This window comes from Saccopteryx leptura, chromosome 9 (assembly GCF_036850995.1).
Source record: "Saccopteryx leptura isolate mSacLep1 chromosome 9, mSacLep1_pri_phased_curated, whole genome shotgun sequence".
Lineage (NCBI taxonomy): Eukaryota > Metazoa > Chordata > Mammalia > Chiroptera > Emballonuridae > Saccopteryx > Saccopteryx leptura.
Window position 1 is genome coordinate 90,696,500 of NC_089511.1, and position 21,870 is coordinate 90,718,369.

The 21,870-nt window shown below is 39.0% G+C and overlaps 1 protein-coding gene across 1 annotated transcript in view; it reads left to right on the forward strand.

The window, feature by feature from the left end:
- Positions 1-21,870, forward strand: part of WDFY4 (WDFY family member 4) — a 340,582-nt gene that overhangs the window by 84,654 nt on the left and 234,058 nt on the right. Inside the window, 1 exon segment of the mRNA XM_066348526.1 lies at positions 18,497-18,590. Coding sequence (XP_066204623.1) covers positions 18,497-18,590 — 94 coding nt within the window.

The following is a 21,870-nucleotide window of genomic DNA, read 5'->3' on the forward strand; positions in this document are numbered from 1 at the left end:
TTACATCAAGCTAACCCTGACTCCAAGCTCTTCTATCACAGGAGCTGACAGAAAACCAATCTGAGTCAGTTCAGAGTTGGGGATGCTGTTGGGTCCCCTAAGAACTAGGGAAGCTTAGTAATCTTGGAAACTGGGTGCAAAACTCTGAAAGGTTCCCTTTCTCTGGTGGCATCTTTGCTTCTCCTGGGAGCATTGGTGCCTGTGCCCGGCCTCCTTTGTGTGCTGGCAGCCTTTGCCTTGTCCTGTCTGCCCGTCAGGGCACAGCCAGGGGATGGTGAGGTCCTTTGACTTACAAGATGCCAACCACAGATTCTTCCCAATCATGAGCTTCTCCCTGTTTTTACTTGCTGTTGCCAGTTCCCCTGGTGAGGACTGTCACTCACCAGACCTCTGTGAGCTGAGCTCAGAACCCTGAAGTCACTTTCTGCTTTCATTCCTGTGGTTCAGACTCTCAGTGGAGCAAGTGTGTGCAAAGAAACCCCTCCCTCCCTCCACAGACTCTCCTGCCTCCCACCACTTTCTGGGTCATCTTGCCTGAACATCACAGGGCACCTTTCTGAAAGATATTACACATTTTTAACCAAAAAAAGCTCCCGCTGGCCAGGCTTTAAATATTGGCAGTTGGTGGTGAGGGGGATGGATATTAGACCTTCAATTACTGTGATTGTTCTTGTTTCATTGGTTAATATGGTGAATTAATTGGTCTTCCAACCTTGCATTCCTGAACAATTTGCTCATAAAATAATTATTTCTGGATTTGATTTTTTTTTTTTTTTTTTTTTTTTTGTGAGAGGAGGGGAGATAGTGAGACAGGCGCCTGCATGTGCCCTGACTGCAATCCACCCAACAAACCTGTCTGGGGCCAATGCTCAAGTACCAAGCTATTTTTAGTGCCTGAGGCTGATGTGTTCCAAAGGAGCAATCCTCAGAGCCCAGGGCTATGCTCAAACCAATCAAGCCACTGGCTGTGGGAGGGGAAGAGAAGGTGGAGAGGAAGAGGAAAGAAGCATATATAGTAGCTTCTCCTGTGTGCCCTAACCAGGAATCGAACCCAGGACGTCCATATGCTGGGCTGACACTCTATCCACTGAGCCAGTGGCCAGGGCCAATTTGATAATTTTTAAAAATAATTTTTGTTTATGAGAACATTGGGCTTTTCACTCTCTTTTCTTGACTATCACATTTATAATAGCCTCATAGCCTCACCCAGCAGTGCTCCCTCTCTTCTCTTAGCTATGCAATAGAACTCGCTGGCAAAACCTCGTGTGCTAGATGTTTTCTTGTGAGGAGATACAGTCTTGTGAGAATAGAATTCTGTTCTTGAATCATTCTTGGTAAGTTGTTTTTTCAAGTTTATTTTCCAATTTTATTTAAATTTTAATTTATTGGCATGAAGTTATTTTGTAATATCCTTTACTTCTTATTCCTAAAATGATGGTGTGTGTCTCCTCGCTGCCTCCCAGCACCTTGGCATTCTTGACAGAGGTGTATTTATTAATGTGTCTTATAAACCAACTTTCAGCATTTTCTGTCATGAATGCATAAATTTTCTGTCTTTTTTGGGTCCTTATTATTTCCTTCTACTTTCTTTGAGTTTATGTATTCTGGTAATATTTTTCTTAATTTAATTAATTAGGAGATTAATTGTCAGTACTTTTAAAATATATATATTTCCCTGTACCTACTAATTTAGCTGTATCCCACAAGTTTTATATGGTATTTTCAATATAACTTAGTACTAAATATTTCCTAATTTCCCATATGACTTACAGTTTTATTCTTGAACCTTTTTTTGAATTGCAAATTTCCAAAGTTATAGAGTATTTTTGGTCATCTTTTTATTATTGACTTGTAATTTTATCATTATGAGAGAAGATGGACTTACGTTGCTAATCTTTCGAAATGAGTTGAGTTTGACTTGGTGCCCAAATGTGGTAAATTTTCATAAATATTTTGTGTATGCTTAAACAAATGCATATTTTCCGCTTGTTAAGCTTATTGTTCTATTTGTGTATTTTAGATCAAATTTGTCAACTGTCTTGTTCAAATTTTAAGATTCCTTTTTTAAAATTTGTTTGGAAATTAAATTTAATGGAGTGCCGTTGCTGCACAGGAACACTCAGGTCCAGATGCACGTCTCCATAGCATTTGAACTGTTCACTGCCGTGTGTTCATCGCCCAGTCAAGTCAGTGTCTGTCACAGTATATTTGCCAAAATTTCTTAATATTTTGGCATATCAGTTACTAAGATAGGTTAAATATATATCTTTCATTATAATGATAGATTTGTCCATTTCTGTTAATTTTTGCCTTATACATATCGGAGGCTATTAGAATCACACATATTTATAGTTTTTACATCATCTACTGGAATAAAAAAAATTATCATTATATATTGACCTTTATCTCCAATAGTATATTATATCATAACAATTAGGTCTAATAATAATAATAGGTCTATACCAGCTTACTTTTGGTTAGCACATGCCTGGAATTTTTTAATTCTTTTGTTTTAAGTTTGCTGTGTCTTTATGCTTTTGGTGTTTCTCTTATACACAATCAATAAAGAGCTATTTTTTTAAGTGAGAGGAGGAAAGATAGTGAGATAGACTCCCGCATGCACCCCAACTGGCATCCACATGGTAACTTTGTCTGGAGCTAATGCTTAAATCAACTGAGCTATTTTTAGTGCCTGAGGTAGATGCACTGGGACCAACTGAGCTATCCTCAGTGCACAGGCCAGTGTTTGAACCAATCAAGCCACTGGCTGTGAGAGAGAAAGAGGGAAAGAAGGTGGAGGGGGTGGGGGGAGGAGAAGCAGATGGTCACTTCTTCTGTGTGCCCTGACTGGGAATGGAACCTGGGACATCCACACATTGGGCCAATGCTATACCACTGAGCCAAGTGGCCAAGGCCAGCCATTTAGGTTTTGAATTTTTAATTTTGATGATCATATTTTACATTTCTAGATAATGTTTGGTTCTTTCTCAAGTGAAGTTTATGATTCTATAGCTCTTTTCTTGCTTGTATTTTTCTCTCTTTTATTTCTTCCAACATATGAACCATAACTATTTTTTTCTATGTCTTTTGAGAATCTGATAGTATAATCTATTGTTTCTGTGCCTGTCACTGAGGGTTCTTTATTTCTGTGATCTATGACTTTTGACTGTGGTTCTTGCTCCAAGACTTTTCTTTTCCTGGTTTGCATGCAGCCCATCCTTTCTGCAGACATAACAAAAATGTGGCGAGGCTGTACCTAACTGTTGCAAGTGAAACCTTGGTCAGGTTCCAGGCTATTCTCTTCTTACTTTGTCTTTGGGGAGAATTCTCTTTCTGAGGTTCCCTAATCTGTCTATTCTGGTGTGGGGTGGAGGGGACAATCCTGATGAGGCCTCTGCCCTGGCCACCTGGATATAGCAGGTGAACTTGGGACCTCATCGTTGAACCTTTTTCAACTTGTTCTACCAGCTCCTGGAGGGCAGAGAAGTATTTGTCAAGAAGACTTAGCAAGTGGGACTGGGTGGTGGAAAGCAGTGGTCATTTGTTGACTGACTCCAGGGTCTGAGCACTAACCACTTATTTTCATTGACTTTCCTCTCAAATCCAAGAATATATATATTACTAATAAAGAAACCGAGGCTGAGAAGGGATAACATGACCAAAGATCATACATTTAGTAAGTGATAGATCCAGACTTTGAACACAGGTTTACCTATCAAAGCCTGTGTGTGTGTGAGTGAGTGTGTGTGTGTGTGTGTGTGTGTGTGTTCTTCCTGAGTTTTCCAGATACTCTCACAATAGTGGTGACTTGGCCAAACATTTTGACACAGTAATTTAAAGCCTGGTTTCTAATCTATAGATGACATCAGCCTGATCTTCACAAATGATTTCTGTGTCAGATGTCATCCTGGTTTCACAATGAAGATTTTGAAAAATATATAAGAGTCAGATTTTATAAATAGGGCTTTTTAATGTTCTCATTAAAGGAAATGTGTCACCCTAACGCTTAGAGAAGTGAAATTTGGCCTGTTCTGAGAGTGGGGTAAAGGGCAGGGCAGTGGGCTGGGAACGAGGGCATGGTGCTCCGCTCCGTCCTGCGCCAACACTTGGGTCAGCCAGCTTCCCACTGGTCTCTGAGGAGCAGAGTTGGGGCACAGTTCCCTTCTCTTCACATTCGTGCTGATGGTGCTGCTTCCTGGGTGTAGAGCTGAGACCTAGAGACAGCAGGGGTCAGAGAAGCAATGGGGCCCCCTAGGGCTGTGTACTTCCCAAACTTTGAAAGAATCCAGCAATTCATTCTGAATCTCAGGTTTCTTATCTGTACAAGGGGAGAATCAGGACCTCTCTGCTGTTTAGGGACTTAGTGACCTCAGGACTATAAAACATCTGGAATAGGACTTAGTAATCACACAGGAAATACCACAAGTTCAAAAGCCAGTGTGATTGGACTTTCTGAGTACATATATCCTATGCTGTCATTTGGAAAGATCCAGTGAAGTTTCTTGGTAAACTGTACAAGTGAAGCACTTGAATCTTTTGCCTTTTGCACAGTTGCTGAGGTGCAGATATTGCCACATGCCATGCCTCTAGCGTAGCCCAGCAGTTTGCAGGAATTATAAGTCCACACACCGCTGCATTTATGCCTGACTCTTTGCAGCTCCCCAGGCCTGTGGGCCCTGGGATGGAGGCAGATTGGAAGGTGACTCTCTGATGCTGAGTCCCCACTCAGTCCTCACTGACATCAGCACCCCATTCTCTAAGACCCTGAGCCTTGGACAGCCCTGAAGCTGGATGTTAGGCACCCTTGGAGGATGTTCCAGCTTCCTCCCTGCTTAGGAAGCCACACTTCCCTGAGCAATCACCTCCCGAGTGGGGCTTGCTCTGTCCCACTCTCCTTTCAGGTTGGGCTGGCTTTTCCATGTCCCTGTGGATGGCCATGGATCAAGTACAGGGGTGTGTGCGTGCATGTGTGTGTGCATGTTTGCATGCACACGTGTGGGTACTTGTGAGTACATGTGTGTTTAGTACACTGAGAGTTGAGTGTGTGTCTCTGGTGTGAGAGTCCAGCTGAGCAGGAAGCATCTGCTGCAAGCCTGTTCTCTTTCTGTGGGGCCCTGGCCTCACGGGGCCCTTCCTCTTAGATGACAATTGCCTTGTGGTGGCTTTAGTGATTGATGAAGCTCAGACGGCTTCAATCGCCACGCAGCTCAGCCTGGAGCCAGTCTCCTCACCACTGCAGGGCAGCCTCTGGAGCTGATGTGCCTCCGCAGTCCAGTGTGCAACGGCCCTTCTGTCCTTGGGCGCAGCCACTCCTGCCTGTGCCTTTCTTCCAGCTCCCTTCCCAGCAGAGCCGTCGGAGTCCCCACAACTCAAGCTAGGGATTTTCAATGAGCATTCGGGGAATGCCAGCTCCCTGCCAGGCATTGATTAGTGCTTGGGAGAAAGGGCTGAATGGCCCCTGCCCTAGCCCTGCAACCTTGTGTGGGAGGATCAGATGTGCGAATTGGTCATTACAGCCACGTGGTGGGTGCCATGATAGCAAAAGCCATGCAAATTAAGAGAGAACAGAGCAGTGCATCTAATGCAGTCTGGGGTGGGGTGTGGGTGAGAGAGGAGAATGGACAAGGCCTTCCTGGACGTGGGGATCCTGAAAGTAAGCTGTGATAAAAGAGAGGGAGCTACTTGAGTTGACATGGGTTGCTGAGGGCATTCCAATACCTGGAAGAGAGACTAAAAAAATAAATCATTTAAGGAGAGGAATGTTCCGGCCTTCGGTGGAGATTGCTGAGACTTAGAGCCTCAAACTGGAGCCAGTACGGGCTGAGCCCAGAAGCGGTCTTGGGTCATGCATGGCTTTCCCTGCTGGGATTCTGTGAGGAGCAGGCTCAGGGGCATAGGCAGGCATGCTATGGAAGCCATTCTAGTGAGCATGTGTGTGTTTTTGTATGGATGTGTATGTATATGTGTGTGTATGTGTGTGTGAATGTGTCTGTGTATGTGTGTGTACGTGTGTTGGAAGGATACATAGGTAGAAACAAGATTGAGGAGGAGAAAGTGCCAAAGGCATTGGACTCTTCTAGGAATGGTGATGGCTTGAGTAATGGTGCTGCTGTAGGGGAACATTCTCAGACATATTTAGGACATGGCATTTCCAGGCCTTGGTGACCAGTTGCATTAGCATGTGGGAGAGAGTGGCTGGCCCCGGGCTTTCAGAGAAGCAGCAGAGGAAAGTGGGCTTGAAAGGTGGTGTTGGCTGTCTGGGGCAAATGATGTGAGTTGCCAAAACGAGTTCACATTACTTTCAATTTTTCAATTAATCACTCAGGAATCCACAGGCCTTCGTAAGAGGAAATAGAGTATCTTCTTCCTGCCCCCTGAATTTGGACAGAGTCCAGATAGGGCATAGCCTGGTTTCCAGGTATAAACAAGAAAAATGCCAGGGACTGAGCGCCATCTACCGTGATTCTGGGCTGCCGTGGCAGCAGGAAGCGATCAGGCTCCTGCAGCTTGCCTATGTCTACAAAAAGTTCCCCTGGGATTTGACTGGAATTGCATCAAATCTATAGATGAATTTGAGCAGAATTGAAACCTTAGCTATATTGAATGTTCTAATCCACAAACATATGTACTTTGTTTTTCCATTTACATAGGTCTAGAATTTCTTTTGTTTTGTTTTTAGTCAAGGTCTGTAGTATTCAGCATACGGAGTTAGCACATTTTTTATTGGGTTTATACCTAAGTATTTAATCTCTTTTGGAGCACTATTTTAAATGGTGTTTTTAAAGTTCTGTTTTCCAACTGTTTACGTCTAGTATATAGGAATATGATTAATTTTTATGTATAACTTCATCCTGAGGTCTTGCTAACTTCACTTATTAGTTCTAGGAGCTTTTTTAAAAAAAATAGATTACTTGAGATCTTCTATGTAGACAATCATGTAGTCTGTGACTGTCTTCTTTTCAAGTCTGCTGTTTCAGCATGATGTTGAGTAGAAATGTTGAGGGTGAACATCCATTCTTTGGTCTGAATCTTGAGGAAAAAGTCCTCAGTATTTTGCCATCAAATATTATATCAGCTCTATTGTTTTTGTAGGTGCTCATGACCAGGTTATGGATGATTCTTTCTATTTCCAGCTTAACGAAAGTGCTCATATGAGCAGATGTTGAAGTTTCCAAATGACTTTTCTGCACATTTGTCAGGTGCTTCTTTTTCTTCTTTAGTTTATTGTGATGATGGATTACATCAATTAATTTATTTTTTAGACTGTTATTCATTTTTATTAGAGAGAGAGAGAGAGAGGAAAGAGATAGAGAGAACAGGGGGAAGAGCAGGAAGCATCAGCTCCCATATGTGCCTTGACCAGGAAAGCCCAAGGTTTCAAACTGGTGACTTCAGCATTCCAGGTTGATGCTTTATTCACTGCACCACCACAGGTCAGGCACATCAATTGATTTTTGAGAGTGAACCCATCTTCATTTGCAGGATAAGCCCAGCTGGCCATAGGGCTTCATTTATTTTATATAAACTATGTTTTATTTCCTACTAGATTGAGGATTTTTGCATCTATATTCAGAAGAGATGTTGGCAAGTAGTTTTCTTATACTGGCTGTTTCTGCTTTTGGTATCAAGGTGATTATGGTTTCATAGAGGCATCGGCAAGTGTTCTCCTGTACTTTTTGAAAGAAGTTGTATAGAATTGGTGTTATTTATCTTTTAGATGTATGGTAGAATTTACCATTGGAAACATCTGGGGCTAGAGTGTTGTATGTATGTGTGTGAAGGTTATTAAACTACATATTCAGGTTTTGTAATATGTTTGAACTACTTGAGTTATTTTTTCTTGCTTGACTTTTGATAATGTGACTTTAAAGGAATTGGTCTATTTCATCTAAGTTTCCCATTTATATGCACAGAGTTCTTTGTAGTATTTCTTATTATCCTTTTTATGTCTGTGAGATGTCTAGAAATAGTCTCTCTTTCATTCCTGATATTGATGATTGGGTCTTTTCCTTTTATACTGAGTTTAGAGAATAGTTGTTCAGTTTTTAAAATGTTTCCAAGGCACAAGATTTTTCTGTCATTTATTTTCTCTGTTATTTTTCAGTTTTTAACTTCATTGATTTTTACTATCTTTATTATTATACTTTATCTGCTTCTCTAGGTTTTTTATTTATTTATGTATTTTAAAATAGCTTATTTTTTAATTGAATTTACTAGGGTGGTTCTAGTAAACATAATTACACAGGTTTCAGGTGGTTAGTTCTACAACATGCTTCTCTTTACTATAGTGTGTGTTCACCCCCAAAAGCCAAGTTTCTGTCCATCACCATTTATACCCCCATCCCTTCCTCTACCACCCCCTCCTGGCAATCACTACACCATTGTCCATGTTCATGAATTTTATTTGTATGTTTTTGCTCTGTACCTCAACCTCCTGCTCCCAGAGTCCCCACTCTCCCCACCACCCCCGATAGCTGTCAACTTACTCTCTATCTATGAGTCTGTTGCAATTTTGTTAGTTTATTTTGTTCATTAGATTCCACATATGAGTGAAATCATATGGTACTTGTCTTTCTCTGCCTGGTTTATTTCATTTAGCAAAATAATCTCCAGTTCCATCCATGCTATCGCAAAAGCTGAGATTTTCGTCTTCTTTATGGCTTTGTAGGATTCCATTGTGTAAATGTACCACAACATTTTATCCACTCATCTGCTGATGGGGACTTGGGCTGTTTCCAGATCTTGGCTATTGCAAATAACACTGCAATGAACATAGGGTTACATATATTATTTGAATTAGTGTTTCAAAATTGTTAGGATGTATTCATAGAAGTGGGGTCGTTGGGTCAAAAGACAGTTTCATTTTTAACTTTTTGAGATAACTCCTTACTACTTTCCACAGTGGCTGTACCCATCTGTATTCCCACCAACAATAAATGAGAGTTCCTTTTTCTCCACATCCTCATCAATACTTATAGGTTGTTGATTTATTGATGAGTGCCATTCTGACCGGTGTGAGGGAATATCTCATTGTGGTTTTAATTTGCATTTCTCTGATGGTTAGTGATGTTGAGCATCTTTTCATGTCTATTGGCCATCTGTATGTCCTCTTTAGAAAACTGTCTACTCAAGTTCTTTGCCCATTTTTCAATTGTTTATTATCTTGGTATTAAAATTTAAAAGTTCTTTATAAATTTTGGATACTAAGTACATATCAGATATATCAGTGAATATGTTCTCCCATTCAATAGGTTGTCTTTTCATTTTGTTAATGGTTTTCTTTGCTGTGCAAAAACTTTTTACTTTGATAGTCCTTTTGGTTCAACTTTTCTCTCAATTCCCTTGCACAAGGAGATATGTCAGAAAAAAATTTTGCTATGAGAAATGTCCAAGATTTTACTACCTATGTTTTCTTCTAGGATATTTATAGTTTCATGTATATTATTTAAGTCTTCAATCCATTTTGAGTTTAATTCTGTGTATGGTGTAAGAAGGTGGTTTAGTTTAACTTTTTAAAATTTTTTGCATGTACCTAATTTTCTCAACATCTATCATTACACTATTGTATGTTCTTGCCTCCTCTGTCAGATATAAATTGAGCATTGACCATATAGGCATGGATTGGTTTCTGGGCTCTCTATTCTGTTCCATTGACCTATGTTTGTTTTAATGCCAGTTCAATGCTGTTTTAGTTACTATGGCCTTGTAGTATAGTCTGATATCAGGTAGCCTGATTCTTCCAACTTTGTTCTTCTTTCTCAAGATTGCTGTCACAATTTGGGGTCTTTAATGGTTCCATATAAATTTTTGGAATATTTGTTTTAGTTCTGTGAAATACACTATTTATATCTTGATAAGAATTACATTGAATCTATAGATTGCTTTAGATAATATGGACATTTTAATGATGTTAATTCTTCTTATCTATGAATATGGTATATACTTCCAATTGTTTGTATCTTCTTTAATTTATTTCTTCAGTGTGTTATAACTTTCTAAGTACAGGTCTTTTACATTTTTGGTTTAATTTATTCCTAGGAGTTTTAATCTTTTTGAAGCAACTGTGATTGGAATTGTTTTCTTAGTTTCTCTATCTGATAGTTATTGTTGTATAAAAATGTAACTAAGCCCTGGCCAGTTGGCTCAGTGATAGAGTGTCAGACCAGTGTACAGATGTCCTGAATTCGATTCCTGGTCAGGACACATAGGAGAAGTGCCCATCTGTGGGGTGGCACTTCTCTCTCTCACTTCTCTCTCTCTCTCTCTCTCTCTCATGCTCTCACTCTTGCTCTTCTCCTCCTGCAGCCATGGCTTGATTGGGACAAGTTGGCAGTGGGCTCTGAGGTTGGCTCCATGGCCTCTGCCTCAGGTGCTAAGAACTCAGTTGCTGAGCAATGGAGCAAAGCCCCAGATGGGCAGATCATCGCCTCATAGTGGGCCTGCTGGGTGAATCTGGGTCAGGGCACATGCAGAAGTCTGTCTCTGCCTCTTCTCCTCTCACTGAATAAAAATAAAATAAAATAAAATAAATTAAAAAATGAAAATGCAATTGGTTTCTAGATATTTATTTGTATCCTGCTATTCTACGGAATTTATTTATCAGTTCTAGTACTAATAGGTCTTTTGGTGAACTCTAAGGTTCTTTACATAAGGTATCATATCATCTGCAAATAATGACAGTTTTACTTTTTCCTTTCCAATTTGAATGCCTTTTATTTCTTCTTATTATCTGATTGTTGTGGCTAGAATTTCCAGTACTATATGAATAAGAGTAGTAATGCAAACATCCCTGTCTTGTTTCTGATCTCAAAGGGATTGCTTTTAGTTTTTGCCCAGTGAGTATAATATTGGCTATAGGTTTTTCATAGATGGCCTTTATTACATTGAGATATGTTCCCTCTATTCCCACTTTGGTAAGAGTTTTTATCATAAATGGGCACAGGATTTTATCAATTATTTTTCTGCACCTGTTGATATGATCATGTGGTGTTTATCTTTCCTTTTGTATATGTGGTATATCACATTAATTGATTTGCAAGTATTGTATCAGCCTTAAACCACAGGAATAAATCCTACTTGATTATGGTGTATGACCTTTTTAATGTATTGCTGGATTCTATTATTCACTTTTAAGTTAATTCTTTTATGATTAGAAAACACACTTTTTGATTTTATTTATTTGAAATGTTTTAAGGTTTGTTTTATGACCCAGAATACATCCGATTATGACAAATGTTCCATGAAAACTTGAAAAGAATGTGTGCAGTCATCCCTCACCATATCGTGGTTCACTTTTTGTGGTCTCACCATATTGTGGATTTTTAAATTGTATATATCTAATTTTGTATTGTGGATAATTTGCTATATCACGGGATTTTGCAGTATAAAGGTATTTTTATATATTTATTGTTTTAATTATTTTTGTGGTAAAATAAGCATTTTCTAGTCTAAAAAGTATAAACAATATAAAATATAAAAATATTAATTAAAACATTAAAAGAATATTAAATCAAAATAAGCCTTAAAAATATATAAATAATAAAATAAATATAAGGTTGCTACTTCACAGATTTCCTCCTATTGTCTGTAGTTCTGGAATCTAACCCCAGTGATAGACAAGGAACCACTATATTCTTCAACTGTTTGATATTCTAAAACATTGATTACATTAGTTGGTTGATGGTGTTCAAATGTATATCTTTGATATTTTTCTACCTACTTTTTCTATCAATTTCTGAAAAATGTTGAAGATTTGTCCATTTTTTCTTTTATCAGTTTCTCTTTATGAATTTTTATTTTCTTTTGTGAAGTGCTCACACATTTTGGATATCATGACTCCTTTAGTCATTATGCAATATAACCTGTTTATTCCTGGCAATTTTCCTTGCTCTAAAGTTCTCTTTCTCTGAAATTAGTTAAGCCACATCAGCTTTCTTGGATTAGTGTTAGCATGGTATAAACGTTTTCTATACTTTTACTTTTAACTTATCTATATCATTATAGTTAAATTGGGTTTCTTATAGGTAGCATATAGTTTGGTCTACTTTTTTTATTCTGATAATATGTATGTATTAATTGATGTATATTTAAACCATTTTTATTTATTGTAATTTTTGGTGTATTAAGGATTAAGTGTACCATCCTATTTCTCTCTCTCTCTCTCTTTAATTAAGTGAGAGGCAAGAAAGCAGTGACAGACTCCCACATGCACCCCAATTAGGATCCACCCAGGAAGTCCCTACCAGGTGATGCTCTGCCTGGCTGGGCTGTAGCTCTGTTGCTCAGCAACCAGGCTATTTTAACACCTGAGGCTGAGGCCATGGAACCAACCTCAGTGTCTGGGGCTAATTTTGCTTGAACTATTTGAGCCATGGTTGTTGGAGGGAGAGAGAGAGGAGGGTAGTGGGGAAGGAGAGAAGCAGATGGATGCTTCTTCTCTGTGCCCTGACTAGGGATCAAACCCAAGACTCCCACACACTGGGCTCATGCTCTACCACTGAGCATACCGGCCAGGGCTATATTTATTTGTTCCCTCTTTTTGTTGTTGTTGTTCCTCCAGTTCTCTTTTCCTACCATTTTTTTGGATTGTTTGAATATATTTTATTATTTAATTTGAATTATCTATTGAATTTTTTATCATCTCTCTTTGTGTATCTTCTTTAGTGTTTGCTCTAAGGATTACTATATATACTTAACTTTTAACATCCTACTTGGAATTAATGTTTTGCTACTTCAAATGAAATATAGAAAACTTATTTCTATGAGGGTTCATTTGTGCTCTCCTATTTCTGTTATAGTTGTCATATGCATTATACCTAATAAAATTTGCTTTCAACCATCATACATGTTTTAAGAACTTAAGAGATAAAATAGTCTATTATATTTATCCAAACATTTACCATTTCTGTTATTCTCTCTTCACTACTGAAATAGCAAGTTCCCTTCTGTTATTATTTCCTTCTCATCTGAAAAACTTTTTATTATATTTTTTAGAGAAAATCTGATTACAAGAAGTTTTCTTTGTTTACCTTCATCTGGGAATATATTCATTTTTGCTTTCATTCCTGAAGGATATATTTTCTTTTGGATACAAAATTTCATGCATTTTTTCAGCACTTTAAAACTATTGTTCCCCTGCCTTCTGATTTCTCATCCATAGTCATTCACATTGTTGTTTCCATATGTATCATGTGTTATTTTTCTCTGCCTGATTTCAATATTCTTTCATGGATTTTAGGATTTGACAGCTAAATATGATGTGCTTGAGGATGAAAATTTTTGTTCATTTTATTTGATTTTGCTAAATCTCTTGAACCTTTCTTTCTTTCTTTCTTTCTTTTACCAAATTTTATTAAGGGGGCACTGGTTAACATAATTATATAGGTTTCAGGTGTCCATGTCAGCACACCATACTGTGTGTTCATTCCCCAAGTCAAGTCTTCATTCCTCACATTTTATCATCCATTTATTCTCCTCCACCTTTCCGCTTGGCTTCTTGAATCTTTAAGGCTATGTATACTGCTCAAAAGAATTAGGGGATATTTCAAAATGAATATGAAGCTATAAAATATTTTCTAATTTTTGTGAGCAGATTATATCACCATGTTTGAAGAAATACTGGCTAAAATCTTCCTGAACATATTTTGTTTTTGCCTCAGACTTTTCCTCTTCTCTTCCTGGAATTCCAACAGCAGGAATGACAGATTCTTTGGTATCATAACACATGACTTTGAGGCTCTCTTCATTTTTTGTTCAGATTGGGCAATTTCTAATGATCTGTCTTCAAATTTATAAATGTTTTTTTTTTTTCTTATCTCATTCTCCTATTGTTCTCATTTAGTGAGATTTAAAGTTTTTCAACTATTATAATTCTTATATCTTTTTTAAAATTTTAATGGGGTGACATTAATCAATCAGAGAAAACATCTTCAGGTTATTTTGACATTTGATTACGTTGCATACACATCACCCAAAGTCATATAGTCTTCCGTCACCTTCTATCTGGTTTTCTTTGTGCCCCTCCTCTCTCCTCACCTCCTCCTTTCCCCTTCCCCCCCTGTAACCACCACACTCTTGTCCATGTCTCTGAGTCTCATTTTTATGTCCCACCTATGTATGGAATCATACAGTTCTTAGTTTTTTCTGATTTACTTATTTCACTCAGTATAATGTTATCAAGGTCCATCCATGTTGTTGTAAATGATCCAATGTCATCAAATGGCATTCAAAATGGATCAAAGACCTAAATATAAGACCTAAAACAATAAATTACATAGAAGAAAACATAGTACTAAACTCATGGATACAAAGAGCACTTTATGAATTTGACTCCAATGGCAAGAGAAGTGAAGGCAAAGATAAATGAATGGGATTACATCAGAGTAAGAAGTTTTTGCTCAGCAAAAAAAACAAAACTGACAACAAAACAGAGCCAGCTAAATGGGAGATGATATTTTCAAACAACAATACAGATAAGGGTCTAATATCCAAAATATACAAAGAACTCATACTGAATAGTATTCCATAGTATATAATGTACCACATGTTCTTTATCCAATCATCTATTAAAGGAATTTTTGGTTGCTTCCATGTCTTGGCCACTGTGAACAATGCTGCAATGAACATGGGGCTGCATGTGTCTTTATGTACCAGTGTTTTTGAGTTATGGGGGTATATTCCCAGTAGAGGGGTTGTTGGGTCATATGGTAGTTCTATTTTTAATTTTTTGAGGAACCACCATACTTTCTTCCATAGTGGTGGTACTATTTTACATTGGATCCAACAGTGGATGAAGGTTCCTTTTTCTCCACAGCCTCTCCAACACTTGTTATTACATGTCTTGTTGATAATAGCTAATCTAACAGGTGTGAGGTGGTATCTCATTGTAGTTTTGATTTGCATTTCTCTAATAGCTAATGAAGATGAGCATCTTTTTATATATCTGTTGGTCATTTGTATTTCTTCCTGGGAGAAGTATCTGTTCATGTCCTCTTCCCATTTTTTTATTGGATTGTATGCTTATTTGTTGTTGAGTTTTATGAGTTCTTTGTATATTTTGGATATTAGGCCCTTATCTGAGCTGTTGTTTGAAAATATCATCTCCCATTTAGCTGTCTGTCTGTTTGTTTTGTTGTCAGTTTTTTTTTGCTGAGCAAAAACTTCTTACTCTGATGTAATCCCATTCATTTATCTTTGCCTTCACTTCCCTTACCATTGGAGTTAAATTCATAAAGTGCTCTTTGTATCCATGAGTTTAGTACTATGTTTTCTTCTATGTAATTTATTGTTTTAGGTCTTATATTTAGGTCTTTGATCCATTTTGAATTAATTTTAGTACAAGGGGACAAACTGTAGTTGAGTTTCATTCTTTTGCATGTGGCTTTCCAGTTTTCCCAGCATCATTTGTTGAAGAGGCTTTCTTTTCTCTATTGTATGTTGTTGGCCCCTTTATCAAAAATTATTTGACCATATATATGTGGCTTTATTTCTAGGCTTTCTATTCTTTTCCATTGGTCTGAGTGTCTATTTTTCTGCCAATACCATGCTGTTTTGATTGTCATGGCTCTATAATATAATTTGAAGTCAGGTATTATAATGCCCCCAGCTTTGTTCTTTTTCCTTAGGATTGCTCTGGCTATTCGGGGTTTTTTATACTTCCATATAAACCTGATGATTTTTTGTTCCATTTCTTTAAAAAATGACATTGGAATTTTGATGGGAATTGCATTAAATTTGTATATCGCTATGGGTAATATTGTCATTTTGACTATATTTATTCTTCCTATCCAAGAACAAGGAATATTTTCCCATTTCATTATATCTTTTTCAATTTCCCTTAACAATGCTTTGTAGTTTTCATTATATGTCCTTTACACTCTTTGTTATGTTTATTCCTAAGTGTTTTATTGTTTTTGTTACAACCATGAAGGGGATTATTTTTTTTTGAGTTCATTTTCTGATGTTTCATTGTTGGCATATAGGAAGGCAATGGACTCTTGTATATTAATTTTGTATCCTGTGACCTTACTATATTGGTTTATTGTTTCTAGTAGTCTTTCTGTGGAGTCTTTGGGGTTTTCTATATACAGGATCATATCATCTCCAAAAAGTGAAACCTTTACTTCTTCTTTCCCAATATGAATGCCTTTTATTTCTTTCTCTTGTCTGATTACTCTGGCTAGAACTTCCAGCACTACGTTGAATAAGAGTGGAGAGAGTGGACAACCTTGTCTTGTTCCTGATTTTAGGGGAAAAGTCCTCAGTTTTATGCCATTTAATATGATATTAGCTGATGGTTTATCATAGATGGCCTTTATTATGTTAAGATATTTTCCTTCTATACCCATTTTGTTGAGAGTCTTAAACATAAAATGTTTGTTGTGTTGTATTTTATTGAATGCCTTTTCTGCATCTATTAATAGGATCATGTGGTTTTTGTTCTTTGTTTTGTTGATATGGTGTATTACGTTAACTGTTTTATGTATGTTGAACCATCCTTGTGATTCTGGGATGAATCCCACTTGATCATGAGAATTATTTTTTTAATGTGTTGTATTCGATTTGCTAGTATTTTGTTTAGTATTTTAGCATCCGTATTCATTAGAGATATTGGTCTGTAGTTTTCTTTTTTTGTATTGTCCTTGCCAGGTTTTGGTATGAGGGTTATGTTAGCCTCATAAAATGTGTTTGGCAGTATTGCTTCTTCTTCAATTCTTTGGAAAACTTTGAGTAGAAAAGGAACCAAGTCTTCTTTAAATGTTTGATAGAATTCACTAGTATGGCCATCTGGTCCTGGACTTTTATTTTTGGGGATGTTTTTAATAGTTGTTTCTATTTCCTCCCTGCTTATGGTCTGTTTAGGCTTTCTGCTTCTTCATGACTCAGTCTAGGAAGATTGTATTGTTCTAGAAATTTATCCATTTCTTCTATATTGTTAAATTTGGTGGTATATAGTTTTTCATAGTATTCTACAATAATTTAATTCTTACATCTTAAATTTTTATTTGATCCTTTTTTATTGATTCCATTTCTTTACGGATACTTTCTAGTTCTTTGTTCATTTCAAAAGTGTTAATGCTTACTTCTTGGAGTTCGGTTAATAATATCTGCTTTAAAGTTTTTGTTTGATAACTACATCTTCATCATCTCAGATTTTGCACCTGTTAATTATCTTATTCTGAGTTCATCCTATGCTGAGTAATTTCAGATTGTTCCTGGACATTTTGAATGTTACAACTTTGAGCTCTTATTACTATCTTTTGGAGAATATTTATTATTTTATTTTATCAGGCAGTTGACACTATTGGAGTTCAGGCCGCAAGTTCTTATCCAACTTCGAAAGGAGTTCAGTTTTCAAAGACTTTTCAGAGTGTTTTGGTCTATTCTTCACTGGCACCACACAGTAGCAAGTCTTGGGTAGTGGTCTGCCAGCAAGTTCAGTTCTCAAAGCCTTTGGACTGTGGTTTAGGGTCAGATCCACCAATGTGCATGCAGCTCAGAATTGAGCCCAGATTTTCATTTTTTAAGCCTTTTCCTCTATACAGTCTTCCCAACACTTTCTGGCTCCCAGGGCCCCCTTCCTTCTCCTCTGTCAAGAACGTCAAAGCTTTTGTTTTCCTGGTCTGTCATATACTTCCCATAACTGCACCTGTCTCTGGGACCAAGCAGGTAGAGAAAAAAGAGAAACAAAATTTTACTTACACTTTTGGGACCATAGTTCTTCTCGTCAGCGATAAGGATTCTTTTCCTGGGAGTTTCAGATGCCTGCCTGGCCACTGCTTCTTCTGTGGGGTTGCCTGGAGGCTGGGCTGAGAAAGAATGAAGAAATCCAACAAAAATGTCACAGAGAGTCTCCGCCTTCCTCTGTGACTTGTAGCAGCCTCCTTTCCTGCTCCTCAGAGCAGAAATAGAGGCCATCTCTTGATGTCAGTGTGTCCTGTCCATACCTGGTACAGAGTTCTGAGTTTCAAGCTCCCTGGTGTCCACACCAGGGCATGCTGAAGGGGGAAGCCTGGGAACTCAATGCCAGGTGCCTGGTGCTTTGGGATTGGTTTCTTTCTCTGCTGTCATTTACTTCTCAGAGTTCTTAGGAAGCTTCTCACTCACTCTATCTGGGTTTTTAGTTACATTGAATGGATAGAACATAGTAGAGGGTGCTTATACCACATTGAATGAACCTAGGAGTCTGTGTGTGTGTAATATAAAATGAGAATTTTGACATCTCCCGTATGTCTGGTGAGAAGTGGGGAGCACGAGGGAACTGACTTCTGCTGAGCACCAGCTATCTGCTTTAGTACACAGAGACACTAGTCTATATTTTTGTGAGGAAAGTATAGTATTGTTAGCTCTATTGTGTAGTTAGGGAAAATTGGGCTCAGATTAATTAGTTCAAGGTTATACAGATAATAAGTGGCAGACTGAGGATTCTCTTAGACTTAGAAAGGTCTGTGGGAAACAGAAGAGACAAGGCTGATGACCTGCTCCCCTCTGTCTGCAGGCTGGATGAAGGTGATGCTGCGATCATGCATCCCGGGGCCCTGTGCATGATGGTCAGGCTGCTGCCGCGGTTGTACCACGAAGATCACCCTCAGGTACTTGTTGATAAACACACATGTTTATATTTTTTAAACCTGGCTTTTGTTTTACCTGGTTTTCCTTTTTGCCTCTGCCTTCAGTACACTGTGTGACAGAGTCACTGATGCGCAGTGCCTTTCTCTGCAGGGGAGTGTCAAGGTGTCTGCGACCTGCAACTGAGTGCTGCCTGCTTTCCAAGGCCATTCAGAGCAGATCACTTTTGTTGGCCTAATGACTTCCTAAAAGCAACAGCCAAACAAAGCCCAACTAAAATGGTTTAACTTTTATGAGGCAAGTCTGGGTGCTAAGGATGGCATTGGGAGTTGGTGGGCCAGAAGTCCTTCTCTCCCCATGTATTCATCCATCGCAGGGGTGCAGCTATACCCCAGGCCCAGTGCTCAGGGCAGGACGTGCAAGCTAACGAGGTGAGCTCTGTCCCTGATGGAGCCTGCATCTGCAGTGGGGGCTGGGAGGTGGTGACAGTGCAGACAGACTGAATAAATACACTCACAAATGACTACCCAATTACAAACTGTGACAAGTGATATTAAGGGAAAATTCCAAGGTGCTGAGAGTGAAAAATGAAAGCAGAGGTAGGGGGAAGACCTAATTAAATTTGACTTAGATGAAGGGGTGGATGTCAGGGAAGCCATCTCTAGATGGTGACATTAAGCAGAGACCTGACAGATGTGTGTCAGTTAATCAGGCAGCTGGGAGCCTGCTGTAGGTGGCTGATGTGGGAGAAATGTGTGAGATGGGGCAGGCAGAGGAAGGCTGGTGCCCTGCCATGGTGTGGAGTTTTGTCCTGTGGAAACAAGCAACCTCTTTCAAGTGAGTGGGCGATGACACGCTCCGGTATTTTATTGCCATCTCTGTGGGTGTTGTGTGAAGGATGACCTGGAGACGGGGCTGTCTGAAAGGGTCAAGGGCATAGCAGTTGGGAGCTATGTCTACAGTCCCAGTGACATGGTAGTAGCTTGGTCAGGGTGTTCTCTGGAAAATGTGAAGAGAAAGGAGTCAAGAGACATACCTGTGATAGCATCCCAGGATCCCAAGATGAACGGGATGCAGGGAGGGCAGAATCGAAGACACTCCCATATTTCTTTCCTGGCAGAGCAAAGGCTCCACTGCTGGCTGGCAAACCGATGGAGGTTACAGCACTGGGTGAGGGACAGGCCATGCCTGAGCAAGCACTTTCAACCCAGAGAACTCTGAGAAGGAAGTCAGAAGAGGTGAGGAAGACCTGGAAGATGCCCACGTTAGATGTATCAGCAGCAGGGAGAAGGGAATGAAGTAAACTGAGTAGCTACAAAGTCCCCAGCACAGTTTTGAGATCTCTCTGTTTGTTTATCCTCATAACAGTTTTTTGGGGGGAGAGTATTATTGTCTCCATTTGAACCAATGCAGAAGTTGAGGCTCAGATAATTTAAGTAATTTTTAAAGATTCCCAGTTGGTATGAAATGTGGTCCTACTTGGTGGTAGGTCTCATGGTCTTTCCCTGCACAACAGTGACTTACATAAAAAGAATGGAGAGAGAGGCATAGGTCTAGCTGTGCTTGGTCATGGAGTTTAAAAGGAAATGACATGTTCTAGAAAAAAAATGACCACTAGAAGCATTATAATCGCAGCCTGAAAATGACAATGATTTAGTAAAAATATTTCAAGCCCCCTGAAATAAGTGAGAAAAGCAGAGTGGAGGAGAAAAAGTCTTGAAGTATAGCTGAGAGAAATGTTTTCACTAAGGACATTCTGTAGTATTTGGTCCAAAAGTAAAAATAAAAATAGGCTAACACAGTCCCATTTTTACATGTCCCTCTGTAATTGGAATCCTTTTTCTGGTTTCTGCTCCTCTGCTGAAAGGGGCGATAAGGTGATGTCCAAACCAGGGAATAGGGATGCATTGAATAGTGAAGTGAAGGTACCAATAGTTTCCAACATTTTTGGGAAAGCAGGAGACTGAGACAAAGTGGATTAGATTGCTCATCTAGGCATCCACTGCTGTGTGACCAATTACTGCCCAGTTAACACTGGCTATTAGTTCTTGCTCATGGTTCTGTGACTCAGAGGTTTAGACCAGCACAGCAGATACACCTTGTCTCTACTCCACATGGTGCTAGCTGGACTGGAATGTCCAACTTGGCTCTGATCATAGAGTCAGCACCTCACAAGGCTGCCTGAATAGCATGGAGTTCCCAGGTTGGCTCAACCGGGTCCGATGTCTGAGTTGTTGGTAGGATTCTGAGTTCTTTGCCATGTAGTCCTTTTTGTCTGGCCTCTACCTGTGTCCCTCCAAGTGGATTCTCCAATAGGCCACATAGCCACTCAGGTGTCTCAAAGGCACAAAAGCAGAAACTGCCAGGCCTTCCGAAGCCTTATGCCAGGAACAAGCCAGCATTGCTTCCATGGCATTCTATTGGTCAAACTGAGTCACAGGTTCAGCTTAGACTCAATGGAAAGGAACATATGCCTCCCTTACTGATGTGTGGGGTTGTATATTTATGCAGGAGAAAGGAAATTATTGGTCTCATTAAAGACCAGCCCCCATACTGACATTAAGAATCCAACTGCTGGATAAAAATATTTGACCCCTAAACTAAATGTCCTCTAGTCATTAAAATGTCCTCTAGTCATTCCATTGTATAAAGCCTGGACCCTTCTTTCTTTACCTTGATATTCAAGACAGCGCCTATCTGAAGCATATTGGAAACATGCAAATTCTTCTATGCCAGGATGATATTTTATCAATATTCACAACAGCTCTTTATAAAGTACACAAGGATTTCTTTATTTTTCAGTTGCTTGAGGCTTAGGAAAGTTATGTAACTCTCTAAGGTCTTGGAGCTGGTGAGGGGAGATTTGAAACACTCCCAGGCCTAAGGTCAACATGTGTTTGACGAATGGGTCTTTTATCTTTGCGGCTCTAGACCATGCCATCGGGTCTAGACAGCATTTTCCCCAGTGCTGTCACCCCACTGTGGGGATGTGTGGCTTCCATGACTATGTTTCATACCATGCCATGGTATGAAACTTAGTTTGTATGTAATGTGAAGTAAGCCAATGGTTTGGATGATCTTCATGCCCAAATAGTTGCTTGTGCCAACTCCACAGTGACGATGGCAGAGGAAATGACTCAGAGAAGACAGTGGCCTGTCCTTCCTGCTCCTCGTGCAAGAAAACTCTGTGGATGAGCTGGAGTTTCAGATAAACTCCATGGGCCATCACATTCATATATGGAGAAGAACTTCCTCTCCCTCTCTGAGGGTAATTAGACAAATTAAGTATGAAAATGAGAATTC